At 45.6% G+C, this 24,209-nt stretch overlaps 2 protein-coding genes across 3 annotated transcripts; one reads left to right on the forward strand and one right to left on the reverse strand.

Annotated features, from left to right (window-relative positions):
- The first annotated feature begins 2,554 nt into the window (after positions 1 to 2,554).
- tmem79b (transmembrane protein 79b) lies at positions 2,555 to 6,679 on the forward strand. Of its 2 annotated transcripts, none has more exons than XM_084472192.1 (5): positions 2,555 to 2,675; positions 3,142 to 3,554; positions 4,021 to 4,215; positions 4,334 to 4,553; positions 5,903 to 6,678. In XM_084472192.1, the coding sequence occupies exons 2-5, from the start codon at positions 3,197 to 3,199 to the stop codon at positions 6,099 to 6,101; spliced, it is 972 nt and encodes a 323-aa protein (XP_084328318.1). In that variant the 5' UTR covers positions 2,555 to 2,675; positions 3,142 to 3,196; the 3' UTR covers positions 6,102 to 6,678. The 2 variants fall into 2 exon arrangements, with proteins under 2 accessions (XP_084328318.1, XP_084328319.1); XM_084472193.1 differs by having other exon boundaries at positions 2,561 to 2,664; positions 5,903 to 6,679.
- Positions 6,680 to 6,702: 23 nt separating this feature from the next.
- LOC311352012 (GON-4-like protein) lies at positions 6,703 to 23,133 on the reverse strand. The gene is made up of 29 exons (XM_084472182.1): positions 22,985 to 23,133; positions 22,544 to 22,670; positions 22,191 to 22,327; positions 21,788 to 21,862; positions 21,526 to 21,576; positions 21,326 to 21,367; positions 20,262 to 20,363; positions 20,083 to 20,181; positions 19,389 to 19,529; positions 19,037 to 19,310; positions 18,153 to 18,254; positions 17,804 to 17,844; positions 17,463 to 17,536; positions 16,814 to 17,141; positions 16,513 to 16,599; positions 15,772 to 15,961; positions 15,275 to 15,425; positions 14,093 to 14,243; positions 13,549 to 13,665; positions 12,095 to 13,159; positions 10,813 to 11,056; positions 10,484 to 10,632; positions 9,812 to 10,012; positions 9,532 to 9,675; positions 8,994 to 9,305; positions 7,999 to 8,428; positions 7,449 to 7,671; positions 7,253 to 7,355; positions 6,703 to 6,994 (listed from the first exon to the last, which is right to left on the reverse strand). Exons 1-29 carry the CDS (start codon positions 23,000 to 23,002, stop codon positions 6,872 to 6,874), a joined length of 5,301 nt encoding a protein of 1,766 aa, XP_084328308.1. The 5' UTR covers positions 23,003 to 23,133; the 3' UTR covers positions 6,703 to 6,871.
- Between the last annotated feature and the right edge of the window lie 1,076 nt (positions 23,134 to 24,209).

Consider the following 24,209-nt stretch of genomic DNA (forward strand, 5'->3'; position numbering starts at 1 on the left):
CCCCGCGTTGATCTGGAGGTGGTTCCGCTGGCACCAGTCCACAAAGTCCCAGTTTAGTCCCCTGTCCCCCGTCCCTGATGAGAGCGACGACCGCAGATTCGTCAGAAAACTTATGGAGGTAGCAGTGTGAGAGGTTGTATGAGATGTCTGCAGTGTAGAGGGTGAAAAGGAAGGGAGCCAGGACGGTTCCCTGCAGTGCCCCCGTGCTGCAGACCACCGTGTTGGACCGGCAGTCCTTACTCCTCACATACTGTGGATGGTTTGTGAGGTAGTCCAGGACCCAGGCAGCGAGGTGAGGGTCCACTCCAGGTGTTCCAGCTTGTCCCTCAGCAGTGTGGGCTGGATGGTGTTGAAAGCACTGGAGAAATAATAGAACATGATCCTCACAGAGCTTCCAGCTGTTTCCAGGTGGGAGAGGGATCTGTGGAGGAGGTAGATGGTAATATAGGTAGATAAGGTAAATTAAATTGTTGTGCAGCATTTGCAGTACACAGAGAAGAAAAGGAGCAAATATATAAAAGAAAGTACTATAAACATTTATAACGGTAGGGTGCAATTCCAAATTACACAATGCCATTTGTGTAATATAGGTTGAAATATAGGTGGTAGGTGGTAAATATAAAATGTCCAATGAGACAACATCCAAATATCAAAGATATATGTTGGGTATCACATAGATGTAGGACAGTTGTACAGAATCAAAGGTTTACAGATTACGTCCTAGATATTTTACATTATGTCCCTGTTAATGCAAGTTAGACTCATGGTGTCCCAGATGTCCTAGAGTTGAAAATAACAGTAACAGAGATCCCTTAAGACCTAGCAATCCAGGGAGAAAAGCGAAGATGTAGGAGAATGTAGCAAACAGAGCAGAACAGAGTTGAAACAGAGGCTGGGACCATCTCAGCACCACATCCATATGCACAACAGGATGGCACCCCAAGGATGCCCTGTGCCGACCTGTGGTGCATCGGCTGCTGAAGTTGCTCCTGTGAGGAGCGGCACAGGACTCTCATCCTCATCCTCTCATCCAGGATGAGAGTTATTGTCAAGGATGTTCTGCAGTCTGCACAGCATCCCCAAAGATATGTATCTATCTGACACACTGGGCTTTATATTACTTTGGTTGTGCTGGTAGATTGAAGACATTGGAGTCTGTCGCCTCAGTGGAAACTTTTGTTTGGGTGGGTTAGGGTTATATTATCTTGGTTATTATAGATCACGATAGGTATGTGTCGGTGACATCTCATAACATAAAAAGTAGTACCTGAAAACGGTATCTTTCCTAAGAGTTAGAGTACTGGGTGTCAAGTGTTATGGTATAGTGGGAAGGTTGATTGGGGTACTGGGTTAGGGTGTTGGGGACAAAGAGTAAAGGTCATGGGTTTTAGGGTTAGTGTGTTAAGGTTAGAAGATTTAGATACTGGGCTTGGGTTGGCAAACACCAAACATGCCCTGGTATATGTATTTGTGTGCATTTCCACTGGTGACATTATTTGACCGTTTTGTGCATGTACACCCCCCAGAAACTGCCTGGTAACACGTTGCATGGGAATAGTATCGGACCGGATAAGAATCAGGTTACCATAGGTGTCATAACCAAGTTTCGCTCAAGGAAAAATCCAGGTTACACAACCAGGCTTCAGTGTTTACAAGGCATTCAGGGAACCTGGTGGGCACTGGGTTCCTAGCATGTGAATGCATCATAAAAAAAACAACATTAGGGGCCACCATTGAAATGGTAAAATATTATTTGCATGAGCCAAGCAACCAATCGAAACACACCTTTTTATTCCAACATATAATAAGCTTATATAACCTGGTTCTGGAGACAGGTCCTAGATGTCCTGGAGGATAGTCCGAGACTAGTTCTAGGGGAGGTCTCTCTGGAAGTGGGTCAGCCTGGCACTGACTGGCACTAACTGTCTCTCTGTCTCACACACACACACACACACACACACACACACACACACACACACACACACACACACACACACACACACACACACACACACACACACACACACACACACACAAGAGCAGAGCTAGGACACTTGACTGCAGCTGACAGATTAACACAAAGACGCCAGTGTCAGTGAGATGAAGATGTGTTTTGTATGTATATTCCTGAATCAACTCAACTGGTTTATTGGAACCATGAGGTCATTTCTACACCATCCCCTCTTTATATATACACTCATGTGTATGTGAGATGTACAGTATGTATGTATATTTTATACATACATAATACATAATACATATATATACATAATACATATACATACATATATATATATATATACACATATACACACACATATACATATACACGTATATATATATATATATATATATATATATATATATATATATATATATATATATATATATATATATATATATATATATAGCATGTTTGGTTTATTTTAACGACGTAGAATTTAATAGAAAAAACTAATTTGTGTCAAGTCAAAGACATGGTGGTGGATAATATAAATCTAAAATCTGGATCTGAATTGCTGCGCTGGGCCTTTAAGGAATCACCTCTGGTGCTTCACCTGAAACCTCCAGACACACCTACTGAAACCAGCAGGCCGGCCCGAAACAAAACACAGTTTTAAACAGAGAAACAGACGACGACCAAGTCACCACTTAAACAACAGCGTAAGAAGCAAGTAAGAAAGTTGGGCGTTTTACCATTTCTATATTTGAGCCTTTTAGCAATTGGCTGAATACATAGTTGCGATAAATTCGTCACAACCTAACCTAAGTTGAAAGGTGGTGGCCTTTTCCAGACGAATTCCTGTAATATTCCTGTAGCCGGTTGAGAAGTGTTGATTTCATTTTATTTGTAAACCGTCACTTCTAAATATAGAGATTCCCTTGATAATGACAATAACCTACCTGGTAGGGTTGGTTTTGCCACTTTTTGTTTATTGCGTCAGAGATCCAGGAAATACGAAGCTTGGTCACCAAATAAATAAATAAATAACTTGCAAGCTCAATTAATACTTACCTGTAAAGTAGTCACATATTACATTGTCTTATTATCAACTTCAGGGCATTTCTTTCTGTGGAGCCAGATTCGCTCACATATTAAAGCGTATATGAAATGTAATCGAACATTGTGTATCAAAACAGAAGTGACATCCATACAGAGCTAAAGATCCGCCACCAGAGGGCGCCACAACTATAAATGATCGCGATGGAGGAAGAGGAGATGGTGAGTTCTGCCAGACTGGAGCCCAGTACCCTACAGTGGACAGATAAAGACGCTCAAATGATGAAGAGGCGGAGCCCAGACAGCTCATCCCTTCACGGAGCACAAAGTCAAACTGAGAGTGAACTGGCGCTTGGGAGGAAGATTGAGGAGCACGAGAGAGAGGACGCAGCTCAGCTGTTCAGTCCCCAGGTGACTGTGCTTCGCTCCACACCCATGGGCAGCAAAGACTTCTGGGATACAGACACGGAGAAAGTCCCCTTCCTGGGAGCTCATGTCCACCCAGCTGAAGACTACTACCCTGACTGGTTTCCTGAGCAGCAGCCCTCCAAATGTAAGGGCCTCTCCCGCTCTGTAATGGAGGTCCGTCTCTAGGCCTCGCTCTCTAATGTAGGGTCTCTCTCTACTGAAGGACTCTCTAATGTAGGGTCTCTCTCTCTACTGAAGGACTCTCTAATGTAGGGTCTCTCTCTCTACTGAAGGACTCTAATGTAGGGTCTCTCTCTACTGAAGGACTCTCTAATGTAGCGTCTCTCTCTACTGAAGGACTCTCTAATGTAGGGTCTCTCTCTACTGAAGGACTCTCTAATGTAGGGTCTCTCTCTACTGAAGGACTCTCTAATGTAGCGTCTCTCTCTACTGAAGGACTCTCTAATGTAGGGTCTCTCTCTCTACTGAAGGACTCTATAATGTCTCTGCTGAATGGGGTCATGAAGAAACAATATACTTTCACAAGGTCTGGATTTAGAGGCCATGAAGTGTGAACAGCCACATTTAAACTTCACCTTGGCGGTTTCCAGGTAGCTGTTGCTGTGGAAACCGAGATGCTCTGAAGGCGGGCGTGTCACTGTTCAAGGCAGCCCTCCTGTTCCCCTTCTTGGTGTGGGGGGGCTTCGTGTTCCTGCCCTTTGACGCCCCCCTGCTGGAGAGCGCCCCCATGAGGCTGGTCTTCACACTGCGTTGCTCCATTTTCGCCACAGTACCCATCATCCTAGGTATGAATCCGGTTTACTGTACTCCAGAAACCAGTTTAATGTCGTTTTACAATCAAGAGCAAACCAGTTTAACGTTAGAAACATGGGTAAACCTAACCAGCATGTTGACCTACTCCAGGTTGGCTGGTCCTCGGAGCGAGTCGCCTGAGGACCGGTGATGTGAGAGAAGATGGAGGATGTGAGGAGAGCGCACTGGTCAGGGTCCACCGCCGCTTCCTCGCCGACTCAGCATCTCTCTTCTTGCTGTACATGGTGCAGCTGGTTGTCATGGCGATGTATCTCACACAGGAGCAGCTGAAGCTGGTGCCACTGCTGACGATAGTGTTTGCTTTGGGACGGTAAGGTGTAGCCCCGAATACAAGATAGAGTAAAGGCTCTGGTATGATGAGCTCTAGTCTGAATACAAGATAGAGTAAAGGCTCTGGTATGATGAGCTCTAGCCCGAATACAAGATAGAGTAAAGGCTCTGGTATGATGAGCTCTAGTCTGAATACAAGATAGAGTAAAGGCTCTGGTATGATGAGCTCTAGTCTGAATACAAGATAGAGTAAAGGCTCTGGTATGATGAGCTCTAGTCTGAATACATGATAGATTAAAGGCTCTGGTATGATGAGCTCTAGCCCGAATACAAGATAGATGAAGGGCTCTGGGACTGTAAACTCTAGCCAGAATAGAAGGCAGATGAATGGGTCTTCCAGGGAATCAACATTGTTTGGAGTTGGATTCCGACTAGTAAGAGCAAGGCATCAACCCTGTCAGGATTAGGCGTTTGATTCCATGTACATTGTTGGTTCCTCTACTAGGTTAGATGCAGGTCCATCAATAGCAGGCATGCAAACTGGTTTGGGGTGAGAATGATGCGTGAGCCAAGGAAAACACAGACCCACTAGGGGGTTCCAGGGTTATACTCCGGGGAGTTAAAAAATATATATATATTAAAAATATATATATATTTAAAAATATATATGACATTTTTTTATTTAAAAAGAATTATAAAAAAAATTTATTATAAAAAAATTACAAAAATTTACAAAATTAAAAAAATCCTTATTTTTTAAACTAAATTTCTCACTAATTTTTTTTATAAAAAAAATTATATACATTTTTTTATGTAAATTTTTTTTAAATATATATATATATTTTTTTTTTGCAGAGTTTATTTTTTCATGTCCTCCTTGGTCTGTTGTTGTTCTGGGATGCACTAGCTTTATTTGCACTCAGTGGCCCATCCTTGTCGGAGGCTTTCTGTACCTGTGAGGTAGAATGGAGGGGGTCAGATTTTTCTGTCTCTCATTCACTCCCATCTCTCACTCAAACATACGCGCACACAGGCACGTGCACACATAGGGCCTTAGGGGTGCGTTCAGTACTTCCCCACATAAAGAGCTTAGTTCTGATTGGATCGCTTCCCAAATCGTCCCGCTTACATTTTCGTCTCGTTTTTATTCGTTAACGAAAGTGTCAAAAGATTTCTTAGTAGTTTTTTTTTTAATTTAGTTATCGTCTCGTTTTCGTCAGACTGTAGACCCCCCCCCCCCCACCCCCAATGTTTTCTCAATGGATCTCCACGAATCACACAAGTGGCCAATTTTGTTAAAAAACGGCGTATTTCGCCGAAAGGTGACTAGTTTGCATGCCTGCAATAGGATAAATAGTACTTAGTGAATACTACTTGTTCCTCCCCTAGGTTGGTGTACTGGTTGGCGGCCTCCCTTGGCAGCAGTATTCGGGGGTTTGGCTTTGGTCTGTCCTTCCTGCCCAGCCTCACCATGCTCGTGGCAAACATCTACTTCATCTTTACCATGGAGGCTGCAGGGTCCCTCTTCGCCCAAGAGGTGGAGACCCAGCACGACCCACCACCGACCAAACAGAGGTTCTGGGGATAGGGTTCCACCGAACCTGGTGAGATCTACCTATTGGGACCTATGTACATTACAAAGGACAAAACCTTTTACAGGCACAACATCGAGACGCAAACTGGTAGTGGTAGAGATTCTGTAGAGAATATTTTAAAGGGGACAAGGTAATTTGTTTACTGTGACAATTCCTGGGCATTTTTTTTTTTGTTTAACTGTTATTCGTTTTTAGATAGTGTAAAAGACACTGAGTTATGTTTGAGGAAATCATTCTTTTTTTGCATAGGAACTTCTGGGCAGATTTTTTTTTACCGTTTCCACTATGTGCCTATTTGTATATCGTTGCTAGTATTTTTTTGTATAATCAAATTGGAAATCTATAAAAAAAAAAAGTGAAAGAACACGTCATTGCCCATGTCTAATTGACCAAAAAACAGCAGGTAAATCTTGTTCATCTGAGGACTGAAATCTGTCTGGGTTCTCCATTCTTCTTTAGGCCTTCATGGCCTTTTTACTCTGCTAACTGTGGTAGCAGTGACTGGCTAAAACCTTGATGATCCCTCCCCACCTGATGTTGGATCTGTCTGCAGTTTACAAACCTGATTAAACTGTCCAAACATTTATAAATAGTGTTTTCGTTTAATGTAAAAACATTTTACAAAATGAAGACATGATCGCATCACCTTCTTCGTATGTACAAAATCATCAGCAGTTTGATTTATATACAGTAAAATGATACTTGTACATGTTTTATACACAGTAAAAACAAGCTACAATATATACATCACTTATTCCTAGAGTCATTCCTGTCCCTCTTCCTCATTGGCTGCAGCCATCTCAGAGGGAGGGACTTCCTCCTCTGAATCGGCTTGACGGGCAGCGGTACGAAACAGTTTCATCAAATCCCGAAATCTCCTTGATACCTGAAAAGAAATTCAGACTGTTGACTCAATAAAAACAGGATATTTACTTATAATCAACGCGCTATATTCCTAGCGCTAGTTGGAGCTAACCCTGGACAAACCTAGGGCTAACCTAGAGCTAACCCTGGGTTTGCTAGAAATAACCCTTGACAAACCTAGGGCTCACCCTTGTGATACCTAGAGCTAACCCTAGATCGCCTTCCCACAGATTGTTTACTGAAAATAAATGAGATGATATTTAACGGAACAGCCAATCACCTGGTTCGGAGTCTTGTTGCCGAGCAGAGTAGAAATAGCTTGGAATGTGTTGGGATTGGCCCCCTCCTGCTGACAGGTGGTCAGAAGGACTCTGTCGGCCTCCCTGAAACACAAGTCGGTCGGTGAGCATCACCCGTCTGTGAGGGGCTGAGGAGGACGTGAACATTACAAACAGCTGAAGAGAAGAAGGTTTCACCTGGTCCACAGGATCACCTTCTCCCCACTCGCCGTGAGGGACATGTTTTTTGCCCCGACGGCAGTGTCAGGTGAGGGGCTTGGCCTGGCGTGAGAGGAGTCGTCAGTGCGGCTGCGTTCTCCATCACTGTGCTTATTCCCTCCCTCTTCCATCTCCTCTTCCTCTTCGTCAGCCAAGGCAGCAGAGCCGACCTTAATGTAGTTCCATGATGCCGCAATGGGCCCTGTCAAAGGTAACATCATTATCTCTTTCCATTGGAAGGGAAATCATGGTAATGGATTATCTTTAAAGTGAGATTAGTTTAGTTAATTATTAACGAGAGTAACCATTGTTATTATTCTGCTGGTTATCAAAAGTTAAGCAAGCTGATCCATTCTGAATGAGGCACGAAGTCATATAGCATTCCTTATATTTTTTTGGTCTCCAAGACTCACGTTAAAATATTGTTCTGAAATAAGCAATCTAACAGATTCATACATGTTCATGAGTTGGTCCAAAGTGAACAAACAATAGCTGGGAAAATTCCCTTATTTTAGAAAAAGAAACAAACCTGGCAGAGAGCTGCTGGCTCCACAGTCGACAGCAACTTCTGCTCCTTCCTTTTCTCCTCCCTCTTTCTCTGCCTCCTCCTCGACTCCACCCTCTTTGTCTCCACCCTCCTCCTCTCCTCCCTCTTTTTCTCCTGCCCCCTCGTCTGCCCCCTCATCATCTCCCCCCTCTTCATCTCTCCCCTCCTTGTCTCCTGCTCTCTCGTCTCCCCCCTCCTCCTCGTTGTCGTCGTCTCCTCCATCCTTGTCTCCACCTTCCTTTTCTGGACCCTCGTCTCCACCCTCCTTTTCTGAACCCTTGTCTCCCCCCTCCTTTTCTGGACCCTTTTCTCCACCTTCGACTCCTCCCTCCTTGTCTCCTCCATCCTTGTCTCCAGCAGGGAAGAGTGGCTCCAGGTTCTTAGAGATTGTTTTAGAGACTCCGTCTGAGGTCTAGAAAAGAAAAAAAAAAAAGTAGTTTCCATGTGTGAACCCTCCTATGAACCTATGAAGACCAGAACCAAATGGGCATTACACCTGCTACTAACTCTCCCGTATTTACTGCTATGTAACCTAAATCCCCGGTCATGGATTGATAGAGTAAATGATATAGTTTGTTACAGTGAGAATGTAATCACACATAACGACAAAGAATATTAGAGCACCGGATTTGAGTATAATTTGTAAGAAATGTCAGAGCCACCAGTGAGTGAAAGGCTCTGTGAGAACAACATCAGTGTTGAGTTGCCTACACCTGCATGGCACATGACACAATTCATCCAAGCTCCTCGCTGAGCAATCAAGGCATCTCCTCCTTGATGACATATCAAGGCCATTTGATGATTTAATACATTCAATCTGTTACACATTGTACCTTTAACTACAAGACAGTTATATTCCTTACTACAGAGCCACTACAACTGAACTACATGGTGCTCTATAGTTCACTATAGAGCACATAAGCCCCATAGTAGTTGGGTAATTTTTTGCAATTAAAGACCAAAAGGTTTTCACTAACTTTATTGTAGCTACTGCAGGAAACCATCTTCCTCCTGCGACGCTGGACAGCCATTGGAGGAATCTTCTGTCCATCTTCCTCATCCTCGAGTTCAGGAAGAGTGACTTCTTCAAAGCCATCGTTAGCCCCGCCCCCAGATCCTGCACCAATCGCATCAACACCATCAAAGGTACCTCCACCTTCCTCTGGCCAATGAGCATCTTCGAACTGTCCTGGACGAGCCAGGGGTGGGCGGAGCTCATCAAAAAACACCCAGAATTCACCTTGCAGGTGGGTGTGTCCCTTCAAGAGGCTGGCCATCTGAGCTTTCAGCTGTAATAAACATACATAGACACTTAGAATACAGAAAAACACAATACTATACAACAACACAATACAACGCAACAATACCACACAAGAATAATAGATCAAAAGGCTGACCATCTGAACTTTCAGCTGTAATAAAGTTACAATACAGCAATGGCTTTGGTTAATGTTTAGGACTTAAGCTACCTCGTGGATACTGGCTGAGGTTTGTGCTTGCGTTAGGGTTAGGTACCTCGTGGATACTGGCTTGGCTAAGGTCATCTCCTCCCTGCAGAGCCTTGATGATCTTCTGGTAATGAGACGGGTTTTCCCCAAAACTGATCTCCAACTGCCTCAGGAAACGACGACTTCTCTGGAAGGCCTGCTGCTCCTCAAACTGCAGAGAGAAGGGATAAGAAGAAGAGGAGAGCCAGAAAGTCAGCAGTGCGCTCATATAGGTTAACATCATATTACAGTAGCATGCAATACCACAGTCAAATAAAGAATGTCGGCTGAACAGGTCGATCCCTCACCAGGCCACATTCCAGAGCCTGCTCGGGCTGCAGGAAGGCAGCGAAGTCCCGGAGCAGCTCCGTGTTGTCCTGTAGGACACAGCGCAAACTGCGGTACAGATGAACCATGGAGCCCTGCTCCTCCCCGGCCTCCTCAAACTCATAGAGCAGAGACAGGAAGTCCTCCATCCTCTTTGGAGACCCTCCCAGAGCTTCACGTACCTAGAGGAGGAGAGAGGAGAGGGAAGGGGAGGAGCAGGAGAGCGAGGAGATAGAAGAAGGGAGGAGGAGGAGAGAGAAGGAGAGGAGAAGAAATAAGAAGGGAGGAGGAGGAGAGAGAAGAGAGGATGATAATTACTAAATATTAGGGTTGTGTACCGAAACCAGGCACTACTAAAAGGTACCCATATAACCGGTACATATCAGACTAAATCACAGCATATAGCAGGCTAACAAACCATTAGCTATTTTAAAGTAATAGTTTGTAGTAATTGTTCTGATTGGTTCCTAACCTACTCAAATAGACCCCAGATTGGTTCCTACAGGTAGGCCTGTGTTCTGGTGGGTTCCTACAGGTAGGCCTGTGTTCTGGTGGGTTCCTACAAGTAGGCCTGTGTTCTGGTGGGTTCCTACAGGTAGGCATGTGTTCTGGTGGGTTCCTACAGGTAGGCATGTGTTCTGGTAGGTTCCTACCCTGGTCAGGTAGGCCTGGGCGAAGGCTGTGTCTTTGCTCTCTCTCTGTGGGTCATTGTCTAGGATGTGGTGGTCGTACAACAGCAGGAGTTTGGAGGAATCCTTGCTGTGTCGCTCCGGGCGACGGCGGGTCGGGGGACGGATTCGACCTGAGAGGAGATCTGAGATTAGAGATGTGATCTGAGATGAGACCTAAGATTAGAGATGAGATCTGAGATGATTGACCGGAACTATATTGCTAGGCTAACATGTCCAACAACAGGCTGATGAAAGAAAGACCCTTGGCTCGAGACTAAAATATATATAGATGGAATAAACCCCTGCCTGACCTCTCCCTCTCCCCAGCGTCTTTCCCGTTCCTCTGGGAAGTCTCTCTCCACCCGGAGCGCCGCCTCCTGCTGCCTCAGAGCACCGGTGTTCTCCCGCCTCCTCCTCCCCTTTAGCCAGCCCCTCCTCCTCCTCTTCAGAGATCTCCTCCTGGGAGTTCTGGGAGCCGGGGGAGTGGTCCTCCTCAGAGTCCTCCCCCCCCAGCCTCCTCTCTGAGGCCAGCCAGGTCAGCTGCTTCATGGTCTCCTGGAGGAGGAACAGAGCGGCACACCATCATGCTGAGGGCTCAGGGGTGTACGGTATAAACGGTATAGAAAGTACACCGGTGTGAATTTGCGCTACGGTATGGATTTTGACCATACTGTGAGACCGGTGTGACCGTAAGTAACGTAAATACAGTAACGTAACTTCTTTTTCATGTGAAAAGTAAAGTTACGCGAAACTACGGAAAATATGGTAACAAAACGTAGTTCCTTTTTCAATTCGGCGCAACGTTACTTTTCCCAGGGACCGATTTGACAGCGATAGTGCCTTTTCAGGCAGTATGCTATTGCGCAAGCACGCAGGCACGCAGCCTGCGCAATATTCCATTCACGAGCTCTCATTCATTGTACGAGACAGACGCTGGTAGCGTGAAGCTGTCTCCGCATCTCAGACATCGCTTCCGCAGGCATTTTCCAAAGCCAGTCCTTACGACAAAAAAGCCAGTGGTGGAACGAGATAACAAACGCCGTCACTGTTTACCTGTGTAAGGACGTGGTTCCCTTTCAAAATGTCGATAGAAAGGGCTTTAAAGAGATGGTCAAAACACTCGTTCCCAGGTATGCGTTACCTGCCCGCACACACTTCAGCCAAATTGAGATGCCAAAACTATACGGCAAGGTCCGCGACCAAGTGGAGAAAGAAATCCATACTATCCATACTGGAAGTAACTTAAAAAAAAGAAAAGATTTAGCATTTTTTTCTATTGCAGTTTTGCTCAATAAATGTTCTTAAAATACTTCTTCTATATTCAATAGCTGCCTAACCAGTATTTTACCTTCAGAAGCATTTATATCGAAATAGAATATAAAATTAACATACCGTGATATAACACCGTACCGTCTATGCCTCAAATCATACCGTGATATAAATTTTAGTCCATACCGTACAGCCCACTCCCGCCACGTCAGCGGTTACACCCACCGTGCATCGTCTGAGCTATACAGAGTGGCTCAGGGGATAACCACATCAGGTAAAGTAGCCTAAGCTAGTTACAGTAACTTTGGAATTCACTTGCTTTACCTGCAGCTCTGGGACTGAGAGAATGGACTCTTCTGAAGACATCTCCTCTTCCTCATCTTCATCCTGGGTCAGATCATCAAAGTCATCTTCCTCCTCTCCCCTCCCCTGTCCATCTTCCTCTCCATCTTTATCTCCACCCTCATCTCTCTCTCCTCCACTCTGCCCATCATCACCTCCTCCTGTTTCCTCTCCTCCTCCATGTCCCTCCTCTCCTCCTCCTTCATCCCCCCCGTCACCTGCTCCTTCATCCCCCCCGTCACCTGCTCCTTCATGCCCCTCCTCTTCCCCTCCTGCATGCCCCTCTTCTTCTCCCCCTCCGCCACCGCCATCTTCCTCCTCTCCCCCTCCTTCATAAGCCTCCTCTCCTCCTCCACCACCTCCATGTTCCTCATCTCCCACTCCGTGTTCTTTCCCTGCTCCTTCAACATGCACCTCGTCTCCTCCTCCTCCTCCTCCACAGCCTGTGGATGTTGAGGAACAGTGCAGTGTGGACTGGATAGGGAGGAGACCACCTCCTTGATGGACAGTATGAGACGCAGTATGAGGTACAGAGGTGGATGTGTCCTGTTGGACTACAGTACTGGGTATTACGGCCGGTACAGAGGTGGATGTGTCCTGTTGGACTGGAGTCCTGGGTCTTACAGGCTGTAGAGAGGGGGTTGTGTCCTGTTGGACTGGAGTCCTGGGTCTTACAGGCTGTAGAGAGGGGGTTGTGTCCTGTTGGACTGGAGTCCTGGGTCTTACAGGCTGTAGAGAGGGGGTTGTGTCCTGTTGGACTGGAGTACTGGGTCTTATGTCCGGTACGGAGGGTGTTGAAGCAGACGAGCTTGGCTGCTGGCAGACTGATTGGCGGTTTGCCATGATGAGGGGGGGCAGGCGAGAACTGCGAGCCAAAGAAAAGGGTCTTTTGGGTTTGAGGTGGTGGGGGGGAGAGTTAGGGTGCTGCTTGGTCACTGGTGGGGGGCGGGACGGATGCAGCCTCAGCTGGGTGTCTCTTGGCAGCCAGGAGGGGCAGGAAGCCTGGCCGGAGCTCAACATGGCTTTCTGGATGACTGGCTGACTCTTCTGTGAAGGAGACAATTAACACCATATGTGTTACCCCCCATATACAGCTGAGAAGCGATCACTGAAATTAAACGCTCAACAATCTCCCAGATAGAAGGCACACTAGTCACTATTTAAAAATGATCAGATTTGTTTAAATCAGCGGCTATTCAAAAGGGTTAGTTTATTAGTTAAAGTGCTAGGGTTGACTTTCACCACAGATAGAACCAAATCACTAACTAAGGGGCGGACGCTAAAGCAAAATAAACCTCTCTCCGCTCTCTCGTCGAGACATAAGATCAACATCACACATTGCATCATTTCACATCGTGATCGCAAAAAGGTAGTTCTGTGGCGATTCACTTCCTTAGCTCCAGGGCTCATGACCCAAGTCAACAGCGGAGGATTACCTTGAGCCACTCGGGCATGCAGGAGGTCTCCCTGTGCACCGGGGGGCGCTCCTCTCCGGGCCCCGCCGTGCTGCAGGCCAAGGGCATGGCCGGGAGCATGCTGCTCTCACGGAACACCTGACAGGAACACACCGGAGTCAACGGGGTCTGAACACTCCTCAAGGTCAGGGTTAGGGCCCGCATGGTCTCAACCACCATCAATGATAAAGCCTTCATGTATTTGCATGGGAATAACCCATCTGTGTGTTATTTCTAATTAATCTAATTAATTCAATTCAATGTGTGTATGATTGAGCCCGTCCCGATAGGCGGTCATACCATAAAGGCATAGGTTGGCAACTGCTTAGAGGCTTTGTCAGCCAAGGGGCCTTGTGAATCATTTTTTATTTACACGAAACCTTTTTCCTTTCTTGTCAATCCAAACGAGCGGAGAATCTGTAATAGATTAAAAATAATAATCTATCTACATGTGTATATTCGCCAATACTTATTATCACCCATACTTCACATTGAAGGTTAAATGTCGTGTGTGAGAATAACAGACCTTGATGGGGTTGTTGGCCGGGGCCTTAGAGCCACTCATCTCCCAGACCCTCCTGCGGAGCTTCCAGGGTTTCTTCAGCACCAGGTAGGAGCTGAGCATCTGGTGAAGGTCCAACGTCCCGAAGAAGTTCCTCAGACCCAGGGCTATCAAGCTGTTTGCATCAACATTAGACATGTTAACCCACAACTATCCACAAGTTTCCTGGGGTGGTTACTGGGGAAATGTGGGCCACACTTCTGGCCGCCCACACGCCTCGGCTGTGTTTTCAGCTGATCAGCTGGCAGGCTAATCACATCACTGTATATAGTCGCTCTGTCGCCGATTACAATTATGGCTTTATAAAGCTCGCGAACAACGTGCTCCGTTCGAGGATGTGCTTACAACCGGACAAAACTAAATTGGTTAAAATCTGAATGAATGAATGAATGACAGACGGCGATTATTTACATCGATCTCTTATGGCGCATTTCCACTGCAGGGTACACTTCGGACCCAGCACGCCTCAGCTCAGTAGTGAGGGTGCGGTATAGCCCAGCTCGGTTACGTGTCGCGTTTCCACCGCCGCCAGTACCCTTATGGTAGGTTGGGGTTTAAGCCGGACGGCGATAGCCATGGCAGCTACATAAGCATCGTGACCTCATAGCAGCCCGACACAGTGTAGCCTGCTAATAAATCCAAGGAAAAAGAAGAATGCGCACAATGAACAAAGAGCAACAATGTAGGACGTCCAAGAAGGACGGCAAACTTTTGCGCAACATTTTCTTCCATAAACAAAGCTTTCGCCGTTGTCCAGAAATACCTCGCAGGTACTGTGTTTGTTTGTTATTATTCCCCTGTCGCACGGAAGGGACAATTCTGTCTACCAATCAACGGACAGCGTGTGTAGCTCGAACTTTCCGGGACCCTTTCAGGCTCTCAGTACCCCAACGGAGTAGTACTGCGAGACGAGAACGGCTCAATATGGCTCAGTCCGTGTCACACCCACTTTTGGCGGTGGAAACTGTGCCGCACCTTTGCAGACTGAACCGACCCGCACCCTGCGGTGGAAATGCGCCATTAGTAACCGGTACTTAAGCCCACAATTCGCTCAAAGTACGGTCACAGGGCGGTGGAAACTTGTGGATAGGACAGGTTCCTCTATGTAGAGTACATCTACAGTACACCCGTGTGCATGGTGTTTACCAGTCCTCAGCAGGGGTGTACAGAGTCCTGGTCCTGGGGGAGTGGAGCTGGGGGTCTAGGCTGCAGATGGGGAGCAGCTCCGGGTAGATGAACAGCCTCCTGGTAGCCATCAGCCAGGCCATGTCTGCTGGGATGTAGGGATACACGTGACCTACACACACACACACACAGACACACACACACACACACACACACACACCTTGGATGATTGGTTGTTATTTAGGCACCAATTTACTCATAGCTGTCGGATAAAACTCCCAAACAACTTCTAAGTCTTAACTCTCACCATAACCGAGACTGGAGTTAACCTAGTAGGATTGAGACTAAGGTTAAACTATTGGGACTGGGGTTAACCTAGTAAGACTGATACTAAGGTTAACCAAGTAGGATTGAGAATAAGGTTAACTAGGAGGATTGAGACTAGGGTTATCCTAGTAGGACTGAGACTAGGATTAACCAAGCAGGGTTAGGGTTAACCCAGTAGGTCTCTGACTCACTGTTGATGCTGGAGCTCATTTCAGGGAGCCAGCGTCCGGCTGCATGAGCTGACGGCCGAGGGCTAACGGGAGTCTGCTCCTTCTCCTCCACCTCCTGGAGGAGAAGGAGTGCCTCCTCCAGGTTTGAGGCTCTGAAGCTGCTCCTGCGGCCCGTCGCCTCAGCGCGGCTGGAGAACTGCTGCAGCTCCTCCTGCGGGAGCACATCACGATGAACGACACGCTGTTGGAGTGGGGATCCAGGTGTTGTCATGGTTACTGACCAAGTGGTTTGGTGTCATTATGGTTGCAGACTAGGTGATGTCATGGTTACTGACCAAGTGGTTTGGCGTTGTGATGGTTGCTGACCAGGTTTTGTCATGGTTACTGACCAAGTGTTGTCATGGTTACTGATCAAGTGGGATGGTGTTATGGTTGACGACCAGGTGTTGTCATGATTACTGACCAAGTGGTTTGCTGTTGTCATGGTTGCTGACCAGGTGTTGTCATGGTTACTGACCAAGTGGTTTGGTGTTGTCATGGTTGCTGACCAGGTGTTGTCATGGTTACTGACCAAGTGGTTTGGTGTTGTCATGGTTGCTGACCAGGTGTTGTCATGGTTACTGACCAAGTGGTTTGGTGTTGTCATGGTTGCTGACCAGGTGTTGTCATGGTTAGTGACCAAGTGGTTTGGTGTCGTTACAGTTGCTGACCTGTTGTTGGTGTTGTTTTGGATAATGACCAGGTGTCGTTATGGTTACTTACCAGGTATGTTTTAGTGATGGAGGTCTCATTATGTAGAGCTTCAACACATCTGCTCAGGAGGTGGACTTGAGTCAGCAGCTGCACATGCTGATGTGCAAAACAGAAAACAGCACCATCTCACACTGGAGTCCAGCATTACTGTGCTGTGACTCGTCAAGACCAAATGTGTTACAGCCTCTCTGGAGCCATTGAGTGTGGCAGTGGAGCATTCAGTCAGCGTTTGCATTCGACTAGGAAACGCTGCCATGATAATCAATGGCAGCGCATGTCCAACGACACCTAACAAGGAGAAGAAACTCACCTGCTGGATCTGCTGCTGCAGATGACATTTCTGGATGTGGTTTAAGAAGCGGGCGGGGCGGAGTTGAGGTTGCAGCAACAGCAGTGGGGGGGCGGTGGGGGTCCCAGTATAGGGGCCCACGGTGGGGGCCCCAGTGTAGGGGCCCACGGTGGGGGTAACAGGGTTACGGGCCATGTTGGGGGTACCAGGGCAACGGCCCACTGGAGGGGTTCCAGGGCAGTTCCGGCTAGACGTGATCTGCACCGCCCTGCGCTGCTGCTGGGCGTCAAACTGCTCTCTCACAGCCCGTCGGCACTCTGTTAGCATGTGGGCTAGTGGCGCCTCAAAACTAGGGGAAAACAATACAGAGTAGTGCACTCTTAACATTTCCACATAAGACTCTGGCACAGCACGGTGAGATCTGCAGAGTAATATAATGGTGTTTCAGGATGTTCCCTCTGAGCTAAATCTTCTTTGTTGGTGCTTTGTTAAAGAAGAAGAAAAGTAGAGGGATCGTCTACTGTTCCTCCCAACCCAAGCAGATACAGCACTTCTCTGCTGCTCTGTCCCATCAGGAGGACTGTTTCCATGTGCATGTCATGTGAGAGTGTGTGTTTCCATGTGTGTGTGTTTCCGTGTGTGTGTGTGTGTGTGTGTGTGTGTGCACTACCGTAGCGCCTGCGGGACATTGAATTTAGCCACAGTCTGCGACGGGGCTTCCTCCACTACCAGCTCTTCTTTGAACTGAGGGAGCAGAGCCGTGATTAGTTGATATACAGCACATTAAAAGGGTTTATATTGGTTTACATACAGCCTTGTAGAAGGATTTATATTGGTTTACATACATCCTTATCAAGGGGTTTCCATTGGTTTACAGACAGCCTCATCAAGGGGTTTCCATTGGTTTACAGACAGCCTTATCAAGGGGTTTCTATTGGTTTACAGCCTTGTATACTGGTTTTAGTATAGAGGTTGGCCTAGTTAAGAGGTTGGCTAAGTTAAAAGTCTCACCGTGTCAAACAGCTCCTCCAGAAGCTCATTCACCTCCTTTTCTGGAAAGAAGATCGATGTGTCAACACACTCACCATGCTTCACCGGACCACTTCAAGTCTCTTGAGCCCAGTTTAAAAACCTTCATTACTCTTTATATCGTAGTATTTTAGAGATACTTCTAGTAGTAATAATGAGGTAGTATTAGTCATATTGAGGTAGTAGTAGTATGAGTATTATGGAGGGAGTATAAGTATTGTATAATAATATTATAGGAGGTTTTTCTAGTAGTGATAATGAGGTAGTATTAGCCCTGTTGAGGTTGTGGTAGTATGAGTATTATGGAGGGAGTAGAAGTATTGTAGCGTACTGGTGATTCGAACAGCTCGGTCCGTCCGGTAATCCTCCTGGTCCGGCTCACGCAAGTCCTCCAAGAAGTTGTACTCTGGGTCATCTTCATCGTCTGCCTCTTCTGAGAGGAAGAGGAGGAGCACACAGTGAATGAATTCACACTGAGCATATTCACACAATGATACAGCTCACCTAGAAAATATTATATAAGGCTACCGCTAAGCTATAAGCTATTCATACCATGCTACCGCTAAGCTAGAAGCTATATATATATATCATAGTACCAATAAACTAGAAGTTATTGATGCAATCCATGCTACTGCTAAGCTAGGAGCTATTCAAACCATGCTACCGCTAAGTTCAAAGCTATTCATATCATGCTGCCATCATACCACCACCAGCCCCCCAACAAACAACAGGAGGAAACAATACAGAGAAGCGCACTGTTAGGATGTGGGCTAGTGGCACCTCAAAACTAGGAGGAAACAATACAGAGAAGTGCACTCATTTCCACATAAGACTCTGGCAGAGCATGGTGAGGTCTGCAGAATAATATAATGGTGTTTCAAGATGTTCCCTCTGAGCTAAATCTTCTTTGTTGGTGCTTTGTTAAAGAAGAAGAAAAGTAGAGGGATCGTCTACTGTTCCTTCCAACCCAAGCAGATACAGCACTTCTCTGCTGCTCTGCCCCATCAGGAGGAATGTGTGTGTGTTTCCATGTACATGTCATGTGAGTGTGTGTGAGCACTACCGTAGCGCCTGCGGGACATTGAATTTAGCCACGGTCTGTGACGGTGCTTCCTCCCCTACCAGCGCTCCTTTGAACTGCCATCATACCACCCCCGGCTCCAACCCCCTAACACCTCAGCCCTAACTTCCATCTCACGCCTTAAGAACGCCAACCTTCATTGTCGGAGGCCATCAGGCCTTGGAGCCAGTGGCTCCAATGTCGGTCCTCCTTGTAGAGCGGCGGGCCAGGGGTGTACATGTCAGGAGTGATGTCCGGAGCCAGTAGCTCTGCTTCCAGCTGACCTAAAGGGACGTCTCGCAGGGGCCGCTTGGAGCGTGTGCGGAACGCCACGAGCCCGATGGCATCATCATCACCACCGCCCCCACCACCACCACCGCCGCCATCTCCTTCACCACCGTCACCTTCCTCCACATCTTCATTCAGAGACTGCAAGGCACGGACACGCTTAGGAGTAGATATCACACGACTGGACATCCTCAGCACTCAGAATGCTACAGTACATACTTGGTAAGAATGGCAGGAAGTATTCAACGCCAGCTCCTCTTCAACAGCATCCAGCCGCTCCAGAAAGGAACAGTCCGGGAGGTGGAGCGGAGAACCGCAGGGGCCCGCATACAGCCGTAGGTGTTTCGAACACCTGGACACCTGGAATGCATTAGTACTAGTTACAAAGAGACACTTGTAATACCTTACTAGTTACAGACCCTAACCCAAAGTTTTCTAAAGCTAAATGTCTGGTAAAGGGGCTTCATACATAAAAAAAAAAAGAATTAAGTTTATGAATATAAGTTTATGTACAAATAGCAGGAATTTCTACATTCTTTTCAAACCAATAACGTGGCGTTGGGACTCACAGCACATCCTTTTTACCACAGAAAACAATCTCATAAAAGGAGATCCTGAAGATCGTTACACATGAGTTATATGGTCTTACAATACCAAGATGACCCCTATGAACCACTCAGGTCAGGTGAGTTACCCACTTGCTACAACTTTACTATGCTATAATAGTTCGGACCAAGCAGTCATTCATTCACAGTTTCTGCATCATAGACAAACCATTCCAAGTCAGTGGGCTTCACACGCTCTTCTGATGTAGCTCTGGCTTCATAGTCATAACATTACTTATTAAAAATCTCTCTACCTTGTTCTCACAAAATAACAATGACATTGTAGCTACCTGTCCCTAGAAGCCTACCTGTGATTGGCTAGCGGCCCTCTGGGTGTTTTCCTGCTGCCGTGGAGTTCGACTCACTCGGGGTGAAGACCCCATGCTGTCTGCATCACTCAGAAAAGTCTAACACAAATATGCACATTAGAAGTCTGAACGACGGCAACACATTATTAAAAGATGTGTTGTGTTTTAAAGCAGCAGACCTCCTCAGCAGTCTCCTCCTCTTCCTCGTCTTCATCAGGACAATACTCCTCATCTGAAGAATCCTCCTCATCTTCAAGGATGATGTCAACAAACTGAGGGGGCTGAAGACCGGGACATATTACATCATGGCTGACCTGCCCTAACCAGACTTTTGAGATTCAAACTGACTTCTACAGTTGATGTCTAAAAGGTGAACTCTGACCTCTACAGTTTTTGTCTGTGATCAATTTTGATTATGTTATTAAGATTTATCAAGGTATACATTCAGTCCATCGCAATTTCATTTAATTTTGATCTATACATTTCCTTATATTACTACACATAGATTGAATCAGTGGTGTCTATTCTCCCCCCTGGGTATGAAGCCAGGCGGTTGACCAAATACTGTTATTTCATGTGGCCAAGCCAGGCCACTCACATTACAGCACCAGTAATGTATTGCAGTGCTTCAGACAATGAGGAAGCATAAACTTCACAAAAGTGCGTATTCAGACCACACCCCTAAAATCCAAGATAGAGTCTATCCTGAATTTGAGATGTATATTGATTAACTTTTTAGAATTTTCCAGACAATATATTTTGGTAGGTGTAGTGGATACATCCCTCTGATATGCGATATGTTATGGTTTTGTTGTGTTTTTAGATCCTGTTGTTCCCTCTGAGCTAAATCTTCCTTGTTGGTGCTTTGTTAAAAAAGAACAATCGTAGAGGGATCATCTACTGTTCCTCCCAACCCAAGCAGATACAGCACTTCTCTGCTGCTCTGTCCCATCGGGAGGACTGTGTGTGTTTCCATGTGCATGTCATGCGAGAGTGTGTGTGTGTGTGTGTGTGTGTGTGTGTGTGTGTGTGTGTGTGTGTGTGTGTGTGTGTGTGTGTGTGTGTGTGTGTGTGTGTGTGTGTGCAGTGAATTTAGCCACCGTCTGTGACGTGGCTTCCTCCCCTACCAGCTCTTCTTTGAACTGCCATCATACCACCCTTAGCCCCCAGCTGTTATGGTTATGTTTTGTTATGAGATCCTTTTGTCAATCATTTTAACCAAGAGATCTTATAGAGAACACACCTTGTCTTTCTTTCCTGGTGAACTCTTCCAGTTTGGGGCTGACTGAGAGAGAGAAAGAGAAAATGAGAAAGGTAGGTTAAATGTATGGTACAATACTGTGTATTGTATAATGTACTGTATAATACATCATGTATGATATATAATGCACAGCAAGTACAGAATAATACATAACGTAAAGCATGGATCGTGTGACTTCTTACCTCTCCTTGTGCCACCACAAGTTTTAGACGAGAACGGGTCATCTTAGGTTCCTGTCAGAAAGACCAGAAATTTCATCATCATGATTAAATTACTTCTAGAATTAAGTAATTTAACCACATTTGATTGAAAATACTCAGGATTCCATATCCTGAGTATATCAAGTCATTACATGTAGAGCAGGGGAGGAATTAGGTCATGATTATGCATTAAGGCATGATCTCATAGAAGATGCATTATCAGATGAATAAAGAGTTGACTCACAAACAGGGGGAGGTCCTGGGTTTCCTGAATGGCAGCCTTCATCATGGCTACGACATGTTCATTGGTCACAACCTCCTGTACAGAAAACATGTCAGCTCTTCTAATTAAAACACTCACCTAACTAAACACCCTGATACCCTTATCATAATACCCTAACACAGAGACACACGAATAACTTTATCATAATTCCCTATAATAACACCCTAACACAGAGCCCCCCTACTGCCCTTATCATAACACCCATACCCCTAGAGTGAACACCCCAAAACGTTTACCCCAAGATCCTCACCCTAATACCTTCAACTTTAAGGACAATATTGGTATGGCTGATTGAACCAATTTAAATGTTTTTATATATTTGTAAGTAACTGCTGTTTTCTAACCCTAGTACAAGAATACTCACATGGAGAATGGCGCGGACATTGCAGGATGTCAGGTTATGCCGTTTGGATTTCCTCTCCAGGTCGATATCCAATTGGATGAATTCATGGTCGCTGCAGTCGCTGTCATCACAACAGCTCAGAGGCAGACTCAGCGCAACTGGACACAGAAAACATACCAGGTGTCGTGAACTGGAGTCCAAATCTAGTCCAAGATTACACACACACAGTCATAATCTAGACACTTACCGGTGTCCAGCCTAAATCCAGTCTAGTCAAAAACTTTATTAATGCATTATTATCGACCTTTCATTCCGTTATCCTAATTATGTTAATGATAAACAGGGCATTCCAGGTATTCTTTCGTTGCCTATACCAGAGTCATCTTCACTAAGGTCTCCGTCGTCACAGCCGGCGGAGACACATGGCATTCCATCCTTTTTCAACACTTTGGACACAACAGGACATGTGTCTACTGCATCCAGGACATGTTTTCTCGGATTCTGTTAAAAACAGAGCCAGTAAGATTTATTAGTACGCGCGAACTCTCTCTCTCTCTCTCTCTCTCTCTCTCTCTCTCTCTCTCTCTCTCTCACACACACACACACACACGAAGTTATATCTTTTAAATGTGTTGACAAAAGCCATCAGATACATATCAATATAATAGAGGGGATTTGCTAATGCGACGAGTTTTAGAGCGCTTAACCTTAAACAAAATAACAACTTGGAAGATCAAACTAAGAAACAACTCCAAAGCATAGCAATAATTAACAATAATGTACCCAAACCCCCATTCTAAATAACAATAACTTACCCATGCTCTGATAGCCATTGAACCAGTTTGAATAAACAGCGGCAGGCATGGACAGCGCTAGCTAGCCTACTAGCTAAGCGGAATCAACTGTGGCTGTATTTAATAAGGAATATATATCAGGCATGAATAGGTCTTGCTCAAGGAATGCATTAATAATATTAATAAGAACAACGAACACTAGGAGTAGAAGGCTAGCTTTAGCGAACCAGCTAGCCAAACATCTTCTTCTTCTTCTTCTTTTTGCTCAAAGAAAATGCGGCATAGCGCCACCACTTGTCCTGGCGTGTGGATGTAGTACAGTATAACGACATATCGATCAGACCGATGAATACATAATCAAACAAATTATGTCAGATTTCAATGTGATAATAACAATAAATAACACAGACATTATCCAGAGTCATAACATCTACCTAACATGTATCAATGTTACTAGTAATGTTATTTGGGAAAATGCATGTATATTGTCACATGAAGTCTGGTAAACTTATTAAACATTATTACCTTGGACTCCTACCCCGGTACACTCAGCAAAGCACATGCATACAGACACACAAACACACACACACACACACACACACACACACACACACACACACACACACACACACACACACACACACAAAAGGAATGTACCATTCCTTTGTGTGTTTTACAAGTGTTTTACAAGCACTGCACTACAAGCACTTCAAAGGAAAAGAGCATTCCTTTATTGCCGTAATAAATCCTATATTTCCCAACCACCACCCCTCCCTTCCTCTGTATATTGAAACTTTATGTTTCTATGCTACATCTTTATGTGATTTACTCCATTTTATCTTTTGTAATTCAAGGCCATCCTGTCTGGTCAGCTGTGTGTGTGTGTGTGTGTGTGTGTGTGTGTGTGTGTGTGTGTGTGTGTGTGTGTGTGTGTGTGTGTGTGTGTGTGTGTGTGTGCATGTGCTAATTATACAATCCAAAATATGATTCCTTTATATTCCTGCTGTTATACTAATCACTGATATTTTATAAAAAGAAAAAGTCTTTACGTCCCACTGATGACCATGATAAGACACGGCCAATGTGCACACATCAACCCTTTGGACAGAAACTCTGACTAAACAACAGAAAGGAAAACATGAATATACTTAGAGTTTGTAATCATGTCATGACCACGGCATAATTATGCAGCATCTGGTACACTGAGCATAACCTTTGACCTCTGAGCAAAGAGGAGGAACCACAG

The sequence above is a fragment of the Micromesistius poutassou genome (assembly GCF_964030765.1).
Source record: "Micromesistius poutassou genome assembly, chromosome: 8".
In the NCBI taxonomy this organism is placed as follows: domain Eukaryota; kingdom Metazoa; phylum Chordata; class Actinopteri; order Gadiformes; family Gadidae; genus Micromesistius; species Micromesistius poutassou.